This window comes from Telopea speciosissima, chromosome 11 (genome assembly GCF_018873765.1).
Source record: "Telopea speciosissima isolate NSW1024214 ecotype Mountain lineage chromosome 11, Tspe_v1, whole genome shotgun sequence".
Lineage (NCBI taxonomy): Eukaryota > Viridiplantae > Streptophyta > Magnoliopsida > Proteales > Proteaceae > Telopea > Telopea speciosissima.
The window spans coordinates 54,558,911-54,579,379 of record NC_057926.1 but is presented as its reverse complement, the minus strand read 5'-3'; the positions used below and the strand labels follow the sequence as shown (position 1 = coordinate 54,579,379).

At 38.5% G+C, this 20,469-nt stretch overlaps 3 protein-coding genes across 8 annotated transcripts; 1 reads left to right on the top strand and 2 right to left on the bottom strand.

The window, feature by feature from the left end:
* Positions 1-2,354: 2,354 nt before the first annotated feature.
* LOC122646694 (MLP-like protein 423) lies at positions 2,355-3,008 on the bottom strand. 2 transcript variants are annotated; one of them, XM_043840286.1, is made up of 2 exons: positions 2,801-3,008; positions 2,355-2,686 (listed from the first exon to the last, which is right to left on the bottom strand). In XM_043840286.1, the coding sequence occupies exons 1-2, from the start codon at positions 2,994-2,996 to the stop codon at positions 2,403-2,405; spliced, it is 480 nt and encodes a 159-aa protein (XP_043696221.1). In that variant the 5' UTR covers positions 2,997-3,008; the 3' UTR covers positions 2,355-2,402. The 2 variants fall into 2 exon arrangements, with proteins under 2 accessions (XP_043696221.1, XP_043696222.1); XM_043840287.1 differs by having other exon boundaries at positions 2,355-2,693; positions 2,808-3,006.
* Positions 3,009-9,302: 6,294 nt separating this feature from the next.
* On the top strand, positions 9,303-11,845 carry LOC122646692 (xanthotoxin 5-hydroxylase CYP82C2-like). Its single transcript, XM_043840284.1, has 2 exons — positions 9,303-10,301; positions 11,204-11,845. The coding sequence occupies exons 1-2, from the start codon at positions 9,348-9,350 to the stop codon at positions 11,828-11,830; spliced, it is 1,581 nt and encodes a 526-aa protein (XP_043696219.1). The 5' UTR covers positions 9,303-9,347; the 3' UTR covers positions 11,831-11,845.
* A 247-nt stretch (positions 11,846-12,092) lies between these two features.
* LOC122646583 lies at positions 12,093-19,216 on the bottom strand. 5 transcript variants are annotated; one of them, XM_043840161.1, is made up of 8 exons: positions 18,683-19,216; positions 18,169-18,410; positions 17,919-18,041; positions 17,600-17,716; positions 17,290-17,472; positions 13,177-13,318; positions 12,420-12,477; positions 12,093-12,386 (listed from the first exon to the last, which is right to left on the bottom strand). In XM_043840161.1, the coding sequence occupies exons 1-8, from the start codon at positions 19,152-19,154 to the stop codon at positions 12,302-12,304; spliced, it is 1,422 nt and encodes a 473-aa protein (XP_043696096.1). In that variant the 5' UTR covers positions 19,155-19,216; the 3' UTR covers positions 12,093-12,301. The 5 variants fall into 5 exon arrangements, with proteins under 5 accessions (XP_043696096.1, XP_043696094.1, XP_043696095.1 ...); XM_043840162.1 differs by lacking the exon at positions 12,093-12,386 and adding an exon at positions 12,570-12,600 and having other exon boundaries at positions 12,426-12,477; XM_043840159.1 differs by having other exon boundaries at positions 12,093-12,477.
* Between the last annotated feature and the right edge of the window lie 1,253 nt (positions 19,217-20,469).

Below are 20,469 nucleotides of genomic sequence, written 5' to 3'. Positions count from 1 at the left end.
CAGAACCCACACAGTTATTGTTGGACTTTGTATATATTTAATTGGATCATTTTTTTTTTTGGTTTATATATATACAAGATTAAAATTGTAACTATGTGAGAATTAATTTCTAGGGTGCTTATATATTATCTTTATCGGGGGAAACCCTAGGTGTAAGAATGAGATTACACAAGGAGGTGGAAAGTGGTGTAGAGATTTTTTGGCTACTGAAAAATTACCTGGTTCTCGAATGTGAATGTAAGAAGTCATGTAGAACCACGTTAAGTTTCTCACATTTATGCCTGATTGTTTGCTTGATTTTTTTTTTATTATTTGTACATTCATCTCAATAGTGGTATCAAAACTTCGATAGATCTCCACAAATGGAACATGAAGATTTGAGAAACCAATGATGTACAAGGATCAAATGGGAAAAGTAAACATGTGGTCGAGCTCGTGACCGGCAAGTAGAGCGCCATCGCATACATGGCTCAAACTAGCTCAAGAGCCAGCCTCAAAAGTGTTGTACGAGTCACAAAGGGAAGGAGGGTCGAAGCTTGTGTTATTGGTGAAGCCTGATCTTAGTCAAAAAATGCTGTGGCGATTCTTCGGCGGCCATTTTGCCTTCAAAACACGATAGAATGGTCGTTTCGCCCTTGAAATGATATGTATATTGACATATGTTTTGTGTGTTTGTGTGATTTTCTCTTTATCTGCGTTTTTCTACAAAAATCCCTATTTCTGGATATTGCTTTTCTAACAGCTTGTAGGTCTTCACGACAGTGTTGATGGTCTTGAGCACCTGTTGTAGTATTACACCATGAAGGGCAATGCATCACTATATGGGACTGTCATCAATAAGTATATGAGTAAAGTTGTAGGTGCATAGAGGGAATAAAGAAAGAAAAGTGGAATCCGGATCACCTACCCACATGGGGACGGGTGAGTCCCCACCCTAGAGGCGGGTTCCACACCCCATGGAGGATTCAGATCTGTCCCCTACCGAGTACCGACACATGCCCATGTGGATAGCAGATCTGAACTCAGAAAAATGTGGGTTACACTTATCGTTTTTTTTTTAGGGTAAACCGTGGGCTACACCATAGCGGCTTGTTTTCTTGGCCGCTTGCAAAATGGTGTCCTTGATTTTTGTGTAAAAAATTGGTACTTGCACAAATTGAATAGTCATAATGACTATAGGATCCTCAAATTGCGTGCCTTAAATTTATAAAATTATGTCTATCTAAAAAAAAATTTATAAAATTATGAGGGTATTATCAACTTTTGTATCATTACAGGTAACCATTAATTATAGAAATCATATAGGAATTGTCTAATGCATGGAGATCCTCTATTTGATTTCGATGTTTGCTTTCTTGGTTCCACCATTGAGGGGTGTGAAGAAGTATATCTCATCTCAAATTTGTTGTTTTACATGTGAGTAGCAAATCTTGAGATTTATATGTCCATAAAATTTGGGTTTCGGGTTTCATCCTATATACCATTTTGACAGAAATTTATAAGATATCGTATTTTAATTAGAAGGAAGATCACTCAAATGGTAATTCTATCATTTACAGCTAGGATTTTTATCCTCTCAATTTCTCCCTTAAAATGTTGACATGTGGGTGGGAGTGATCCTGATTTTGACTAGGGAAGTTATGGAGAGATCAAGTTTGAGAGACAAGAAACACCATGAGGGAGAAAGGGAAGTGACAATCGGTGGTGAAAAAAGGTGAGATAGTGACGGGTTTGGTTGGGTTGTGAGGTTGAAAATAAATTGCAAATTAATCCTACGTTTTATTGGGGGAGGTTGGAAACTATTAGTACAATTCGTACAACAGCGGGCTTGTGAGAGATCTAGGCCCAGATAAGTGGTACGGTATATGAGCTAACGTCTGATTGAGTCATTGTCTGAGAGCGTGGTTTATGTCAACACTCTCATGTGTCTATCTCTCCCTCCTCAAAATAAGAGGTAAAGGCATCTTTTCATATGGGGGAGGATAGAGGTAGACTCATGGGAGTGCTGGTGTAAGTTACATTCTCAGACAGAGTTTGTTTTTTCCAACAATATTAGAAATTGAGAGGATAAAAATCCTTAAAGCTAAGACATTTTTATTTTTTTTTAATGATAACTTAAAACTAATACTTGGAAGATACAAATACAAAGTTTTTATTTATTATAGCTGCATAGACCATTGTTTCTAGTATTACACACACCATAGTATCATACAGAAGATTGGGACATATCAACATATCATATCTAGCCCCTTTCACCAACTCAGCTAAGCAGTAAGATATGGTCTTCAAGTTCATGGAAGTAGAGAAATCTTTATCTTTTATTTAGATGCAACCTAGGTAGTGCCACACTGCCACACACATTCTCTAGCTAGCTAGCTAGCTAGGTTACTTCTGCTTTCTGTCTATGCAGAAACATTTCCAGTGGCAAGGCTAGAGTCGAACTCTTTGGTGAACTTCTCAATAAAATCCATATAGTCATGTGGCTCAGGAATTTCTCCATGCGTCTTCTTGATATCAAGACACCACTTCACATAGTTCTTTCCATCTTTCTTAAAAGCCGTCAGTGTGGCTCTGTAAAGATCAAACTTTTTCCCCAGATCACCACCGTAGAATCTTTTGGTGAGTACCATTTTTTCTTCATCTATTGCTTCAATCGTTTGCCTTGCAGTCTCAAAGCTAGGTGGCTCTGTGATCAACAAGAGTTAACCCAAAGTTAGGTTTAATTAGTAAAATATATACATAAATAAAGGGTCTCCGTTTGGAAGCAATTAATTCAGAAGGGAAGAATGTTAATAGTTACCTAAAAAATATTCCCAGTCCACTACAGAACCCACACTCTTGCCATCCCCTTTAACAACTGTGGTGCTTCTAAACATGTGAGGGAGAACCTGTGGTAACATGGTTACATGGTCTGCGTAAATGTCGAAGAATTTCTCTGCTGAGCACTTTATCTCAAACTCCACCTCAAATGTAGAAACCCCTTCTTCGGAAGACATGCTTTCTTTACAAAGAGACCGGAGCAAACCAAAAAGAATAAACACAGCTGAGGAAGGAGGAGAATGGGATGAAGGAGAGCACGTTAGGCTATTTATACACGGGAGATATGGGGAAGTACTCTGTTGACGCTGGATTCCAGCTAAGCTGAGGTGGATGACTAGTAAGAGGAATAGACAATGGTCTGATTAACACGAGGTTAACTCGTGATTAATCTCCGATGATAAAGTCAGAACCAGACAATAGTTAAGTAAGAGTAAAATAAGGTAATAATAATAAATATGAATATCTATCCTTGTCCATCATTGTTCCTTTTATACTTCAGATCGGTTTAAGCTACAACCCACTTGAGTTGATGGTGAACTGATACAACCCCAAAGGGTTGGATTGGTCGGAGTGATTGACCTGGTTGGAAGTGAATTAAGTAATCGACATGGGATCCACATACAAGATCCCTCCTACCTGTTAGAGCATTCATGTTGTCTTACCACGTGTATATGCATCTTGTCACGTGACAGAAATAATACAGAGTTATAAAAATCAAATATCACCAATGTAGTGATAACAGGTTAAACTCTTAGTATATTATCTCAAAGATAGAATGTAGTAATCTACTTCTGAGTGAGAGTGTGATGGAATATTTATATATATATATATACATGAAAAAGTGTGACTGACAAAGTGTTGTAGAAGACAGATGAGCCTTTCTCCCATTTTGGGAACCGGATCATGTGATAGGTGAGCGGTGAGCCAACCCCCCCCCCCCATAAAGAAGAGAGGAAGTTAACCAGTCATGATTATTGGAATGATCATGACTATTGGAATAGTTATGACCGTTCCAGCGAATGGGTGTCAATGGGTCTATATAAACCAAGGTAATTCAGCCGATCAAAACACACAATTTTTTAATTCTCTCTCTCTCTTGCAACCAAAATCTCTCTAGAATTCTAAGTTAGATTTTTCAGTGCTTTGTTGAATCTTGAAAGTGAGTTACTTTATGAGGTGGAGAGTAGTGTAGAAAGTTTTTCATATTTATAGTTTCCTCTCTAAACAGAATTTCATCTAACAATAAATATATATATATATATATATATATATATACCAGGAAAATCTCTTTATATTCTTTTGGGTGTGCTTCGTGTAATACCAAAAATATAACCACCCAACAAGGTCCCACCACGTCATCATGGGATGACGACCCAAGATCCAATAGATCATATCCAAGATCAAGACCCATGAAGAAAACACCGAGTGCGATCTCGGGGGCCACGTAACCCTCCATTCCCATATGGAAGTTACTAAAATAGAGAGTGGAACAAAGGAAAGAAAAAATCTCGCTCCTAAAGAGGCCTCTCTAAGAAATATTCTCATAGAGAATAGAAACTACCATACTGGGACTCTCACGTGAACTGCCTACTCTTTGGCTAAACGCTTTATATACCTAGGTATAACCTCTTACAAATAGGGATGTAAACGGATCGAATTCGGCCGGATAGTGGCATTATCATATTCGTATCCGATTATATTCGGACAGATTCGGATAATATCCTATTGGTTTTCAGACGGATTCGGATAATTTCTGGATAGTGATTTTTTGAATACAGGTTCTCCTAAATGGATATGAATATGGATCGAATACGATTTTTCGACTATCCGTTGACATATTTACCGTTTTTATGATGAGGGTTAGGGTTGAGACTTGAGAGTTCAGTAACTACCCTTTCTTCAACTCTTCTTAGTCTTTTATTCTCTTACGTTTTTTACTTTTGATTTTTTAATAGATATGTAATTCCATGTATCACATTGCATAAAACAATATATATATATAAACCAATAGCAAATCTAGAAAAAGAATCAAATTATCTTAACTTATAAATTTATAAAAATAAGATAACAAAATCTAATAAGGTAACTTAAAAGGATAGACAAACACAGAGTTATATTTCAGATATTTTATTACCGTCGGACTGCTAATTGAATCGGATAATGATCGGTCGGATAGGGGGATTACCATATTCGTATCCGATTAGTTTCGGACGGATTCGGATTCTCCTAAACGGATACGAACGCGGATCGAATACGAATTTACGAATATCCATTTACATCCCTACTTACAAACCATCTTCACTATTCCCAATTGTTGCTCAAAGATATTTGACTTAGGCATCGGAGAGTCCCCCGCTGGTGAAAATCAGTTCTCTGGTGTCCATCTTGTTCTCTTGTGCAGGTCCAAACTCAGGAAGACTCTTGGTGGAGATTTTTTGCGCGAACCACCTACTCCTTGGCTAAACGCTATATATACCCAGGTATAACCTCTTACAAACCATTTTCATGATTCTCAATTGTTGCTCAAAGAGATCTGACTTAGACATCAGAGAATCCCCCACTGATGAAAACCGGCTCTCTGGTGTCCATCTTATTCTCTTGTGCAGGTCCGAACCCCAGGAGGACTCTTGGTAGAGATTTCTTGATGCAACAGTGCCAAACTACGTTAAATTCCTCATGTTATGTGTGATTGTTTGTTTGATTTTTTTTACCTGTGATTACGCATTCGTCCTCAACAAGTGGCATTAGAGAAAGATTTAGTAGATGATTATAGGATGTGCACGAAAATCTAAAGAAATGACACTACGCAAGGAGAAGTGAAATAGGTATAATTCTCACGTACAATTCTGACTTCAATTCCAATACAAAAGAGAGAAATACAGCATGGAAATTGAGGATCAAGTGGAGGTTTTTCTTTCCCTTTTTTAGTGAAAAGGGTTGTGGACGATGTAGGATAATAGTAAGTCCAGGTTGTAGTTTTTTCCCCCTTTTATTTGATTCAAGAGAAGCGCCTTGGATGGGATTGAAAAAAAAACAAAGCAAGAAAAGTAAGGTACATAATCATTAGGACAAAGTTTTCCTCCATCTATAGAAGACGGTTCACCCACCATCTTAGGGTTTTATTATGTTTCAAAATACCCTTTCGATACCTATTCCCGCCCTCTCCCAATCCCATTCACTGTGGTGGAGAGAAACTCAATCCTAGTCATTACCACCAAGAGCTATAGAAAAAGTGAATAGAGAATAAAAAACTTTATACCGTTTTAAAAAGAAGTGCAGAATGTTAAGGATGATGTGCTCGGAAGACCAAAAACAAATCCGAGTGATACCGTATAGTTTTTGGCTCTGTGCGAAAATGACTTTATATAGAGGGTGTGGTACGAAGATTAGGTATTTCTGAGGTTTTTCAGTGTTTCAGACTCAATGTAAGAGATGGATCTGGCAACTTGTGCTCTATTGGTATAGATCGTGTGGGTTCGTACAAAAAATCAACTGTAATTAGATTCATTAAGGTTGATGGCAGGCACAGATGACATAAATTAGGTAAAACGGATGGTGGTGAAGGGTTCAAGTTTCTCCATTGAACGTTTCAGTGGTCATAATGATTTCACGTTATGACAACAACGGGTGAAAAAACATGGAAAGAAACAGTCAAGGCTCTCAAGAAGAAATAAAAAAAAACTAGAGAATATTGAGGAACGATAAATGACAAACATTGAGGGAATTAGCAAACAATTAAATTTAGTTGTATCTTGTGGATAACACTCTTCGTGAGATTGTGCATCCAAACTACCATTGAAGTAAAGTCACACTCTAACCACATATGATAAAGCCCCGGCCATCTCCTTAGCAAAGTGAAGATCAGAGAAGAGAGTTGAGAATTCAGGTGCAAAATTAGAACAAATTCCCATGTGAAATCAAAGCAACGAATTAGTTTTTGAAAATTTTGAAGTTTATACAATGCTAGGTACTTCAGATTGTAACAGATCATGGAATCCATGGCGAAATGAGAAAGGAGGATGTTCTTGCATGACGATCTCACTGATTTATATATAACACCATAGTCCCTATTCAGTAGATGTGAGAAGTAATAGACCTTAATTGCTTAAGATAATAGAATCAAGCATACCATTAGAGAAGAAACATAAATAAGAGAAATGAACCTACCAAAGATATAAAAAAATTAAATATCCAACCTTGAGGGTTGACTTTGATGCAGGCCCAGATCAGAAACCTAAAATTGTTATGGGTCAAAGCACATCATCAGCCCCTTTGCAAGTTGACAGATGGAGGAACCCATCAACTTGTCAAAGCCCATAACAACATGGAGGCCCATACACAGCTAGACAAACCGAGCTCCACAACCTGACCAAAGCCCATATCATCAGGTCGAGTTCAGGGCCACATCAGCCCAAAACGAGCCAGCCTATGCACCCATGTGTGTGATTTAGCTTCTTGAAGGCCCAACCAACCTTGAACTGTTTTGAAGTCCATCACATTGGGACAAATTTGGGGGGAGAGAGCCCCCTTTCCCTTTAATTTGCTTTGTTCATTTTTGATATAATTCTGTGTCAAGATATTTAAGATGATTAAGTGTTACCTTGGATTAGCTAATTCCCTTATTTCATGTTTAATCTCAACCATAAGATGGGATAGGGTTACAAATTAGAATTAGGTTTTTGGTTTCTTATAAATGTAAAAGCTTTGCTCATTGAGAATAGTGATGAATAGAAAAAGTTAAATTTGCTTTGACCAGAAACCTTGAAACCACGGAGAGTTTAACTACAGTCCGGTAGAAATGTAGGTTTCCCCTATACATTTTCTTTTTCTCTTGTGTTCGTATTACTCAATTTACTCGGTTACACACCCACACCCCTGGACTCTAGGTACAAACAAATAGCCATGAGTGAGGCTTTGGGACTGAGGCTCATGCATGCCTCTCATCTAATCAGTTTAAAATTTGTTGTTGCATGCTTCCTTACATGCCCTTAATTACAAAATCTTGGAACCATGGAATCAAGTTAATCAAGGGAAAGCAAGCAATATGACCAGTCCTACTACTATAGGAATCCATCAACACCAAATTTATCTTTTTAATTTTACTGAAGTGGAAAATAAATAGATTCATTCCCAAATAAACTTTGGAAGTGTGACAATTTCAAATCCAACAAACTTGACAAAGAGAGCCCATCCAATCAACATATTTAAAAATTTAAAACAAAATAAAAATGAAGAAGATAAGAACAACCCATTTCATGAATGAAGGAGAAAATGCAAAAAAGGCTCTCTTTCTTCCCTAATTCCAAATCGATCGCAATTCGCAGAACCAGAAACCTTATCCTTATTATGAGAATATGAGGTCCACCAAGTGTGTCGAAACCCTTTCCCTCAATTGTTGGAAAGACAATCAATTGCGAGAGAGAGTTACTACTCTCGCAACATAATTCATAAATCAATTATTGTGTCATCATAATTTTTTTGTCTTATTATGATTTTTTTGTGTTTTTTCTCTACATCTACATCTGAACATGGCATCTGTTTTAATTCTTTTAAGTGTCCTTTTGCAAAGACAGTTTAGTTTGGAAGTTCTTTTCAGTTTTACCTCATAAGGTTGCGGAAAAAGCAAGTAGAGAATGCACATTTCTTACTTGGTACATATGTAGGGCCAAAAATAATTTATTATTTTCTCATAGAAGATGGATATCGAGTGAGATGATATTAGCAGCTCAAAAAACACATGATGAATTTCAAGCTAAACTCAAACTCGACATGAAGAAAGGATGGGCAACAAGGAAGAGGTATTAGAATTTTTATCAAAGATCACCATGGCCATGTCTCTGAGGCTATATCTGAGCCATTAAGGTTTCAGTTTGCTACCATAGAAGCGATTTCCGAATCTTTAAACCATCTTGTGATGGAATCTGATTGTAAGAAAAGCTTATTTCTTAACCTCGGAGAATAGTACAGCTGTCCCATTTCTCATTCAACCAGTGGTTGAGGACATCTCCCATATTTCTTCTTAGTTTTTTGAATTGTTATTTTCAATTTGTTCCAAAAGAATTGCAACTCTATAGTAGTGACTCCTTAGTTGGGAAGACCCTATCTATTCCGAAAAGAACGATTTACTTAAATTCCATTTCAAGATTGACGGAACAGTAATTCCGAGCTCCGCTCCCTTTCATGAATAAAATCTAATTAACCAAAAAAAAGACAAAGAAAGAAAGAAAGAGAAGTAAGAAAAAGAAAAGAAGAACACGGCCATAGAGGCCCCAAAAGCACGTGAAAAATTTGGCGATATAAGGCATTCACACACTAAGCGCCCTTATGGATGTCGGCCACTTGTTCAACTTGTAGCCTCTCTAGTCTCATTCTAAGGTAGCCCCCACTCTTGCGGACATGCCTAACCATCACGAACCACGTTTCAGTGTCCTATAGTTGAAACATCACATCACAATTCTTGCAGCTGAGATGGTTAAATTATGCTTTCTTCTCCCCTTCCTCTTCTCAAATCTGAAGCAAGCCTTTCAATGGAGTTGCTGCTCCAATTCCAAGCCATAGGTGGACTATTAGCTCTAGCTCTCTTCTACCATCTATGGATCACAAAACGTACCTTTTTTAACAAGAGTAAGGCCACAGAGGCCCCAGAACCACCTGGGGCATGGCCTATAATCGGTCACCTCCTTCAGTTAACAACCCCTCAGCCCCTCTTTCGAACACTTGCAGCCATGGCCGACAAGCACGGACCAGCATTCACTGTCCGATTTGGTGTCCATCGAACACTTGTGATCAGCAACTGGGAGTTAGCCAAGGAATGCTTCACCATAAACGATAGGGCTCTTGCAAGCCGTCCAACAAGTGCTTCAAGCAACCACTTGAGCTATGATTATGCACTTTTCGGTTTGGCACCCTATGGACCTTACTGGCGTGAAGTACGCAAGTGGGTTGTTCTCGAACTACTCTCGAACCGCCGGCTCGAGTCACTCAAGCACGTCAGATATGCAGAGATCGACAATTTTATTAAAGATTTATTTGGGCTTTGGGTGAGAAACATTAACAGGAATCAGATTAAGGTGGAAATGAATAGATTGTTTCGAGATCTAACCATGAATATTGTACTCAAGATGGTTGTGGGAAAACGATATATGAGTATTGTTCATGACGAGAACAACGAAGAGGTCCAGAGGATCCAAACTACCATAGTTGATTTCTTTAAAATTATTGGTGTTTCGGTTGCATCAGATGTGCTTCCAAGCTTCCTATCATGGTTAGATTGGGATGGGCAACAAAGGGCAATGAAGAAGACTGGTAAGGAGATGGACGCACTTGCTGAGAGCTGGCTCCAAGAACATCAACAAAAGAGACTCTCTGGAAAGTCTCATAGTGATGAACAAGACTTCATTGATGTGATGCTTTCAATTCTTGAAGAACATGCTCAATTACACGGTCATGATCGTGATTCAGTTGTTAAAGCCACCGCACTGGTAAGTAGTGTTACTGTTGAACTCGCTCTTGTTTTTTTCTCCTTTATTTATTCACCATGGATGGGGTGAAAGGTTTCTAATAGGGCTGCAATAGGATCGGGTCGGGACCAGGCTTTATAAAACCCTAACCCAACCTTGAGTCTCCTTAGCTAGATCCAGGCTTGACCTGACCCTGACTCAGGGCATGGAAAATCCAACACCCTTAGGGTTGGGCCGGAGGATCTTTGTGCCCTCCAATTCCATGCCCAGCCCAATTCCCCTAGTGCCTGTAATAAGGGCGCAATGACCACCCTATGCCTGCCCAAACACTCTGCCTGAGTGGAGTCCACCCCCTCCCCCCGCCCTTTTATTACTGGGCCAGGCAGGGAACTGGAGGAGATAATTTCCCCAGGTCGAGCTGACCCTTAGTGGCCCTGATCATGGGGTGGGGGAAGGGAGATGCATAGATTGGACTGGCCAAAGAGAAAATTATCAATTTTACTTAAAATAACATTATAATAAAATATATATCACTTATTATCTTCATATATAATATATATTATATAACAAATGTGGGAGACATTTAAAATTTATAATATATGAATTAATATATTACAAATGTGGGCACCATTGGGGTGCCTCTTATTTGAAAAGTGTCATTTGGGGTTCCTTGCGAGCTTAGTTTTACAGAACCCCAAATGACCCTTTTCGAAAAAGGGGCACCCGGCCCAAAGGTCCTTCTCACAAAGATTGGGCACCTCATCTTTACTTTACTCAAACCACACACACTCTCTCTCTCTCTCTCTCTCTCTCTCGCATAGGGCTTTACCAAATTAAGGGGAAAAGGGAGGGAGCAACACTAGCTTTACAAGAACCATTGTGTTCAAGTTCCTATTTACAGTAAATTGACATCTATTTTGCAGAATATGATCATAGCTGCCACGGATACCACTGCGATGTCCCTTTCATGGCTTCTTTCTCTATTACTAAACCACAAGAAAGTCTTAACAAAGGCTCAAGATGAATTGGACTTCCATGTTGGGAAAGATAGGAATGTGGAAGAAAAAGACATTGATAAGCTTGTGTATCTCCAAGCAATAATCAAGGAAACACTTCGTCTGTACCCTGCAGGACCACTCTTAGTTCCTCATGAAGCCATGGAAGACTGCAACTTTTCAAGTGGCTTCAGAGTCCGAAAAGGAACACGTGTGTTAGTGAACGCTTGGAAGATACATCGAGACCCACGTGTGTGGTCAAACCCTTTGGAATTCCAGCCAGAGAGATTTCTTACAAGCCATGCTGAAGTAGATGTAAGGGGGAACAACTTTGAGTTTATTCCTTTCGGGTCGGGCAGAAGATCTTGCCCGGGGATCTTGTTTGCACTCCAGACCATGAGTATGACGGTTGCCCGATTGCTCCATGGGTTCAATCTACAAACACCCTTTGGTCAGCCTGTGGATCTGACAGAGGGCACTGGTTTAACACTCCCCAAGCAATTTCCATTGGAAGTCCTCGTTAGCCCCCGACTTCCTTCCCATCTCTATGATTAAGACTAAGATATATTTCTTTGTTTGAGCTAAGATGTCATAGCCAAAAGAATAAAATATCCTCAAAGCTTTGGTTTGATGGTAAAAATCTAAGTAACATTAGGGAGGCTATTTACTTGAGCCTGTCTTGAAATTTGATGTGTGATCATTCAAATTATGTCTTAATTATTTAGGTGTGGCCAAGTTTTGCTACTGCACCAACTGTAGAAGGTTGGTGCAATTGTCATTATCACTGCTTCGTTATAACAAAAATGAGGAGAAGACAGATTATAAAGCTCCTTTAAAATTTTATTTATATACGTAAGGGCACAATTATCTGTGCAGTTATTTATATACATGTATAGGAAGGGCAAAAGGCCTAGAACTCCCGGGGCAATACAGATCTCGGAATTATCAGTGTTAGATACACTATGTAAGAGATAATATAGAAGCTTCACATGAACTACAAGATTAGGACAATACCAGTGAATCAACCTACTTCTTCTTCTTTGACAGATCTGGAACAGACTTTTTTGAGCTGACAACAACTGGAGAGGCTATGAAACCATTTCGCTTATCTATACTCAGTATGTGATCACTTTGCCCACTATTATGTTCCTTGGATCTATCAGTAGTTGTTGACCCAAGGATCTGCACCATTAAGCTGCCACCTACAATGAAGCAATATAAACACAGATTGTATATTTTCAGAGAAAAGAGAACATAATTAATTTCACTGAGTACAAGGGAGGGGAAGAAAATCCTAAATAGAAAGAGCAAGTATGATGAGATCACTGCATCAGAAACCCATGATAGATATTGTCACATATCCCCACAGCGCCCCCCCTCCCAAAAAAAAAAAGAAAGAGATGAATAATGGAAAGTTCCATTTCCATCCATCTAAGGGAGAAACTTTCTTATTTGGGGTTTGGGAAACCAAAAGATTTGGGAAATGGAACTCATAAAAATGGAGTTTGACTAAAACAACCCTATAAGGAGCAACGTCCCGACTTTTGATCAACAGAGTGGCAGAATAGGTCTTCCATGAACCAAACTTTCCTCAAATTTTACACATGATTAGTTCTTTTGAATTTTCAAATAGCATCTGAATTCTTAATGAAAATATTCAAAATGCATGTAATAAAAGTACAGTTTTGCCCCAACTAACCAAAAAAATTCTACTCCAATGTCAAGGGAAAAGTCATCAGGACCCTTCCCTGCTATCTTGCCCAGGTCCTTAAATATGGATATTAAGTAAGAATAATGATCAAGGTTCCTACTTTAAAATTTAATTTAAATAGAAAACAGAAATTCAAGGGAGATATTATTTTAACGATGTGAGCAGAGATGCAAGGGAGATATTATTTTACCAAGTATGAGAGCAGCCCCAATCCATCCAGCAGTGCCCCACCTTTCACCAAGGAGAAACCATGCAAAACCAGCACCCCAAAGTGGTTCTAGACCATATATAATAGCTGTATCTGTTGCTGACACATCACGCATGGCAGCCATCTGAAACCAAATAAAACTGGTTACAACCTAATTTTGTGCAATCATGGGTGAAGGCCTAAAATAAGTAAGCTTTGTGATTAACTCAACTTCTCTGAGTTTGAATTACACCTATTTGATTCAAAATTATCCGTGAAATGAAATAAGTGGCGATTTTAATGTTTTTAAACCTATAATTGTGCATGTTTCAAGGAGCTATATGAAAATTTTATCATTCTACAAGTAATGATCATAAGACACAAATCTTTGAAGGTTTTCAGTTGGGTACCAAAGGATGAATTTTTCAATAATACAATTCATTTTTCTCATAGTTGAATGTCCTTTCAGTTTGTCATATATACACATACTATCACCTACAATGCCCATTTAGAACCTCTTTTGTTCATGGCCATGAGACTTATAATTTGAATGCACTTTTAGCATTACTACCATTTTAAGTCTGCTCAGCTTCTTAACTCTATAGAGCGTCATTCTTTCTCATCACAAATGTCCAGTCATCTGTCCTTTAAGACTAATAATACAATGTACTACTGCTATTTTGAACTACAAAATCCCTACAGAAAATATCTAATAATGCACTACTGCTGTTTTAATCTGCTCATACAAAGGTCGTAACCCAGTGCATAAGGCTCCAGCCACTGCGGGGTCTGGGGAGGGTCATATCGTACGCAGCCTTACCCCTGCTTTCGCAGAGAGGCTGTTTCCAGACTCGAACCCATGACCACTTGGTCACAATGGAGCAACCTTTACCGTTGCACCAAGGCCCGCCCTCATTTTAATCTTCTCATAAACCTCAAAATATATATTTTTTAAAATCTCATGATCACTGGATTGAAGTTCTCAAAAAAGAATTCAAAGAGGAACCTACCTAATAATGTTCAAAAATATTTAAAGTCCACCCAACTCGTACACACTTGTAGAATCACCCTTAATCTGATCCTTCTAGCATGAGCAAGCTCAATTTCCCAGGAAAATTGCTCAGCCCTAACCAAGACATTCACCTATTGGCCCAAAGTATGCAAAAACAAAACCGCATCCAACTCAACTAGTTGCTACTTCCATATAGTAGCAGAGGAACATTCCTCCATGGAACTTGATCCTTTGGCTAATTGATGCATGGTTCCCGGATCACTTCCAACTAAATTTTCAGAAAACCGAACCCAGACAAAATAATTGACTGATTCTCCATCCATCATCCACATGAGGCCAATGTTTTGAAAATCAAACCGCACCATGAATCATAGCGGGTTCAATTAAAGCAAATAACAATTGTAATTCCTGGGGAATTATACACTTGTGCATTGATGAGACCATTCACTATTTCTTGAAGCTCAATATCACCCCCAAATGAACTATATAGCCTAGATTATTTCTGAGTTACATAGAAATCCCAAGAACTTAAGAAGATTATTAAAAATATTAAACAAATTTGAGAATAAGCAAAAAAACGACTTACCATCCCTTTATTATTCATCCCTGAGGGGTTGCGCTTGCGAAGATGTGAAAGAACGCGATTATATGAGCATCCAATGTCAATTGATATATATCCATTATTTGTACATACTTTTTCCACAAACATTGTACCACATGAATTGTTCTTCTATGGATCAACTTGAACACAATCCTTCCAAGTGACATCCCTTCCCTCACCATTTTTTCCATTAAAAATGATATTTAAAACACAGAAGCTATAGAAAGATATTCTCTCTAAAAAATATCCAACTCTTTTCCAGCTTTGCAGAAAACATAGAAACCAAAGCTCAATAAATTTGTTCTGTTTGACCCCAATTCAATGCAAACATGAAATGGAAAAGGTGCAATAAAATTTCTTCCAGAAATAAGGATGATATAATAACCTGTAGAAAATAGGACTTTCATCTTCAAACCCATGTATCCAATCTAGGACTGTCATAGGATTTTGATCCAAATCCAATTCAAATTATAGGTTTTCAACAAGATGCTGATCTGATCCTATCTAGATTAAAATTACATATGCATAGATAACATCTAAACTAACAATACATAAACGGGCTTCAGCTTACCTAGAATAGTGTTGGTCACAATCATCAAGTGGCCTTCTAGTCTAATCATATCTTTTTTAAGCCCAGTTCTTTCAGCATAATAAGAATATCACTCCGTGTTCTGCTATGTTAATGGAGCTAAGGCCAATTGAAACCCCCTTGAACATAATAGAGAAACCATTCACATGACAAACAAGGAAACCTACTGTCGCCCCCAAGTTGGATAGAAAGATGGATCATAACCAGGTTTGTAGCCATTTGGAGGAGGCAACCACTTAATGGAGATGAGTTGCCTTAGAGGATGACCACCATCAAATATTAATTTTAAAATATATTTGAGCTCCTTGCTTCTCATGAATACCATACTGGCATATTGTCTTTTGCCAATGTGTTTTGGTGTTGATCTAAACACTGGAAGGATGGTTGGGGAATACTAATGTTGTTTCTTGAGTGTAAACTTAGAAATGTTCCCACAGCTCAAGGGTGGACTTTGTCAAGCATCAAGCAAGGTTGGAAGGTCAAAATCAAGCATAGGAAGTCAAAGAGCAAATTGGAGCTTGGAGCAACAACAAGGAGCTTCATCAAGTCATGGTTGTATCAAAACATCTGAAAAACAAAATGATCAAACCAAGAAGCTTCATCAGACATAGGATAGTTTGCTTTTTGTATTAAACATGTAAAATCCTATGTAATTGTCTCGCAACCTTTAAACCCTCGTATTTCGGTAGAATAAGCCACCTATGTGCTCATAGAGGTCAAACAACCCAATGGGGAGTTGACCAAGTCGAACGAGTGGCTTACAATCAAGGGTGGACACTAGTCCAAGCTGAAACCGGATTCTGCAAAAACTGTAGACTGAACATCTGGTTGGTTCAAGGGACGTCCGGTAGGCCCAAGGGATGTCTATCCTTGAAGAATGTCATTTTGACATGTCTTCAGTCCCTAAGGGATGTCTGGTGAGTACAAGGGATATCCAGATGAACTAGGGACGTGTCCAGCCTGAGAACATGTCTTTTTGACATTGTCTTCAGTCCCAAGCAAAGGGGAGTCCGGATGATGAGACCGAGCATCCCAATGACCTGTCCCCAACAGTCATAATTTGAACTGTTTGAGTCCAATGGTAGCCTAATGGCCACTTTCGACTCAAGGGATGTCCGGACCCTACATCTGATATTCAATCAGGCCAGTTTTAGCCCCCTCCCCCCAACTACCCATAATGGCTAGGTCTTGTAAGAGGGGTGTTTTGGCCTATAAATTGAGGACTTGAGACTCTCACAACCAGCTAAAGGGAAACCATCTACTTGAACCTAATTGGGATATATTTTTGGGTTTTAAAAGTTGAGAGAACAAGTGAGATATTGATTGGAATATGTATCCTATTGAGAGGCATATTTTTGCATTTGTTCTTTGTTCAAATTGAAGAGTAATTGGGAGAGGGTGTTCTCCACAAGCGCAAAGTGATTTGTAAGGTGGTTTGATTGGCATTGAAATCCAACTGTGATAATGGAAATCCAAAGGCAGGAAGGTCTTTGATAGTGGACATGGGCACGATTGGGGTGTAACCACTCTAAAATTGTGTCATCCCTTGCACGCACTTTTTAGTCGTAAATCCTCATTTAGAGAGAAATATTTGTAATACCTAAAACACAACCTCTTGGGTTGCTATACCTATCCACAGGCCTATATCTATAGAACCATCAAATATTGATTTTTCCTTCAGTAACCTATATCACATGATTCTTTCTTCAGAAGGCTACAAACTCTTAAAAAAAAGGATCTTAAAAGGTTTTAAATGGTCTCCAATGCTTACTTCTTAGAAATACCATTCTAAAGTAATACGATAAATAGCAATAGCTAGATAAAGCATCATTTATTTCCTTAGAAAAGAGGAAATATGAACTCTCGAATTAGCCAAGCTTGTTCTTAGAGTAGAATGCGTAATGAGGTACATACCTCTACCCATAGGCTTAACCCAGTGGTAAATACACCTGTGTAGAGTGCGGGTATCCATGGAAACACAACCATCCAGTCCCACACCATGCTCCATGTCAAAGATGTTGGATCCAATTCTTGTGAGCCACCAAGCCATACACTAATGAAATACCATATTGTTGAAAATAAGGCAATAACGCAGACCTGAATTAAGCCATGTAGTTATGCAAACAATGTAGGAAAATAAAACAAAAAAAGTATTCATCATTTGTAACTTTAACACGTTAATTAAGTAAAGTTGATGGAAATAGTTCACTGCCAGAAAACTAACCTCGTATCCAAGAAGCGGTAAGAAATTCTTCTTTTCTGTACTTCTTGAAATATGTTCCGTTCTAAGCATATGAATACCAAAAAATACTGCACTCAAGAAGTTCAAAAGATCTCCAACCTGAAAATATGAGGATAAAAAGATGAATGTGAGTTAATATCTGAGAAAAAATAAAATAAATTGAAATGGTTACCTTAACTGCTGACATTCATATCCTTCATTTTAATAGTGCTTTTCTTATTGTTTCTTCTCATACCACTCCAGTACTATTTCCACAAGATGGCAACGATAAACCACTGATAATGAGCCAAACAATGCTTACGCTTGGAGGAGAGCCACTGGATTCCAGCATTGTGATGCCCACAATAGACATGAGAGCCCCAAACCAGGTACGAGCAGGCACTGTTGCTCCTAACATGCCATCTAGCAATGGTACAATAATTACCTGCTCAAGTAAACAGAGATATTCTCTGAGTGCATATTTATATTTGCTCTCATGGAATTTCAATTATGATTAATAGAAGTATATGAAGTATATATGTCTCAAAGACCAAAGTAGCTCAAGTGCTTACTGTGAACAAGGAAAGAAACGATGCACGGCCAGCTTCAGATGTAAGTAGGCCAAGGGCCTGCATAAGGTAGCCCATACTGACCCAAAAACCCAATTCAATTCCTGCAGTTCTAGTCTGGACATCATCTCGTGCCCGCAACACAAATGGTAAAAATGGGATTGCTGACACAGAAAATCGCACTAAAGTGAATAGTGATGGATCCATGATTCCTTCGACCTCTTTCAGAACTGGGATGTTACTGGCTGAAAGGCCGCAGTAGACTTAATTAAGGAGCCAAACTAAGATATAAAACTCTCAATTCGACAGAAATGAAGTGGATTATGAATCTCAATTCTATAGATCAGATAAATTGAACTAAGCGGAATGAACAAGCTAGTAACCAAAGTTAAAGGAACTATGAGATCCTTGAAGATTGCATAAAGTTCACAATTTTCATCAATCTTTACAATAACTAACTTTAAAGTCCAAAATGAAGAAATCTGAGAAATGAAAATAACAAAGGGGAGAAGCATACCGTACACAATGGTGATGACATTGAGCAGGATAATGCTCCTGAATTTCTTGGATGCGAATAAAATCCTGCGCCACAGTGGCCGACTTGCCAATGACTTCAAACTCTTGCTCGATTTCTTTCGACTCGACGCCGACGGACTATCCTTCTTCGCCTTCTCTTCAAATGCAATTGAGTTAGAACTTTTCAGTTTAACGGGGGAGTCGTCATCGGCTGGAAGTAAAAAGATGACATCGGCCGATTTTCCAATTTGGACTGGTTTCTGCTCCGAGCCCTTCCGAATACTAGCAGGAGGAAGCTCAGGATTCGAATTCCCCATAGAAGAGTTGTCTAAAGAGAATTTGGTGATATGGGTTTCTCTGATTCTTCTGCAGAAAGACAAAGAGAAGACTGAAGAGGCACCAGACGAAGAAAAATTGAAAGCAGGGTCGCTCGTCGTCCTCCATGATCGTCTCCATGTCGATGGAGAAGCCATGGCCGAGCTTTCTCTCTTCTTCTTCTCTTGCTTCTCTCGCACACAGTCCCTCGCTCTCTTCCTCAAAATGGAAAAATGAGAGTCTCAGGCTCTTACCCGTGTGAACAAAAGAAAGTCACGCAAAAGTAGAAGAATAGATTGGATTGGCAACTGAAAACCATTATGACACGTGTCGTTAGATCTGTAACCAAGTGGCTGAAAACGGATTGGGATGTGCAGGGATCAAATCCTGCACCGTCAGCACCATAACAGGAAACCTTCATTGTTCATTCTCGAGAAGATAATGTTTCAAATTTGTGGGACAAGGTCCAAAGAGTTTTTCTTTTTTTCACGGGACAAAAACGAAGGGTTCAGAAAGAGACTCCTTAATAAAATATTGGGAAGTAGTTCTCTATCCGGGCCACACTCCCATATGTCTATCTTTTTCTTTCTCAAAACAAGGGGGTAGAGATGTTTTTTCACATGAGGAGGAAAGAGATAGACTCATGGGAGTGCTGGCGTAGGCCGCACTCCCAGACATAACTTTTTCCCTAAAATATCACAATCCATAATCGCTTATCAGTGATTCAGAGTGAAAGGAGGAGAAAAGGGGTTAGAACTTATAATTAGATACATGTATGAAGCTGGCTAGGAATATGTGATGTGATATAAATGCCTATGATCTACAATTAGGCATCACTTGTCGTGATATTAGGGTGTCAATTGATCGGTTCGATCTGATTTTGATTTGGTTTATGTTAAATAAAAATCAAACCGTTTAAGACAAAGTATGGTTTTGATCTTTTTCAATTTGTTCTTTTATTAGGTTGACTTAATAGGCTCTTATCGATGCATTATTAGTTTGATAGGATTTCAATCCGTTTTTATTGATCAATCGGTTCAAGCTAAAACATTGATAGTTCGATACCCCTCCTGGCAATCTTGCATGTGTTATCCATATCACTGTTAATTTATTTTTTTTTTAAAAAGAGTAATCTTGTCTAACACACATATACAAGGAAAAAAGTTTTCCTTCACTTATAGAGTAGAATTTTAAGGTCATTAATGTTTGTTTCTTATAATACGAAGTCAATAATACCACCATCTTTTGCGTGATACTTTCTCAACACCATCCGAACCCCTCGGTCAAGGAATCGTCCCTATCCCTTGATCATAAACTCAGTCAAGGGATCTCCCCCATTCTAGCCAATTGAATTTAATAATTTTAGGGGTTTTTTTTATTAAGTTCAATTCTTTGCATAATATTGCCGATTATTCTTGCCAATTCGGATAACAATTGGCATCAGAATGCGACAAAACTGATTTCAATGGCGAT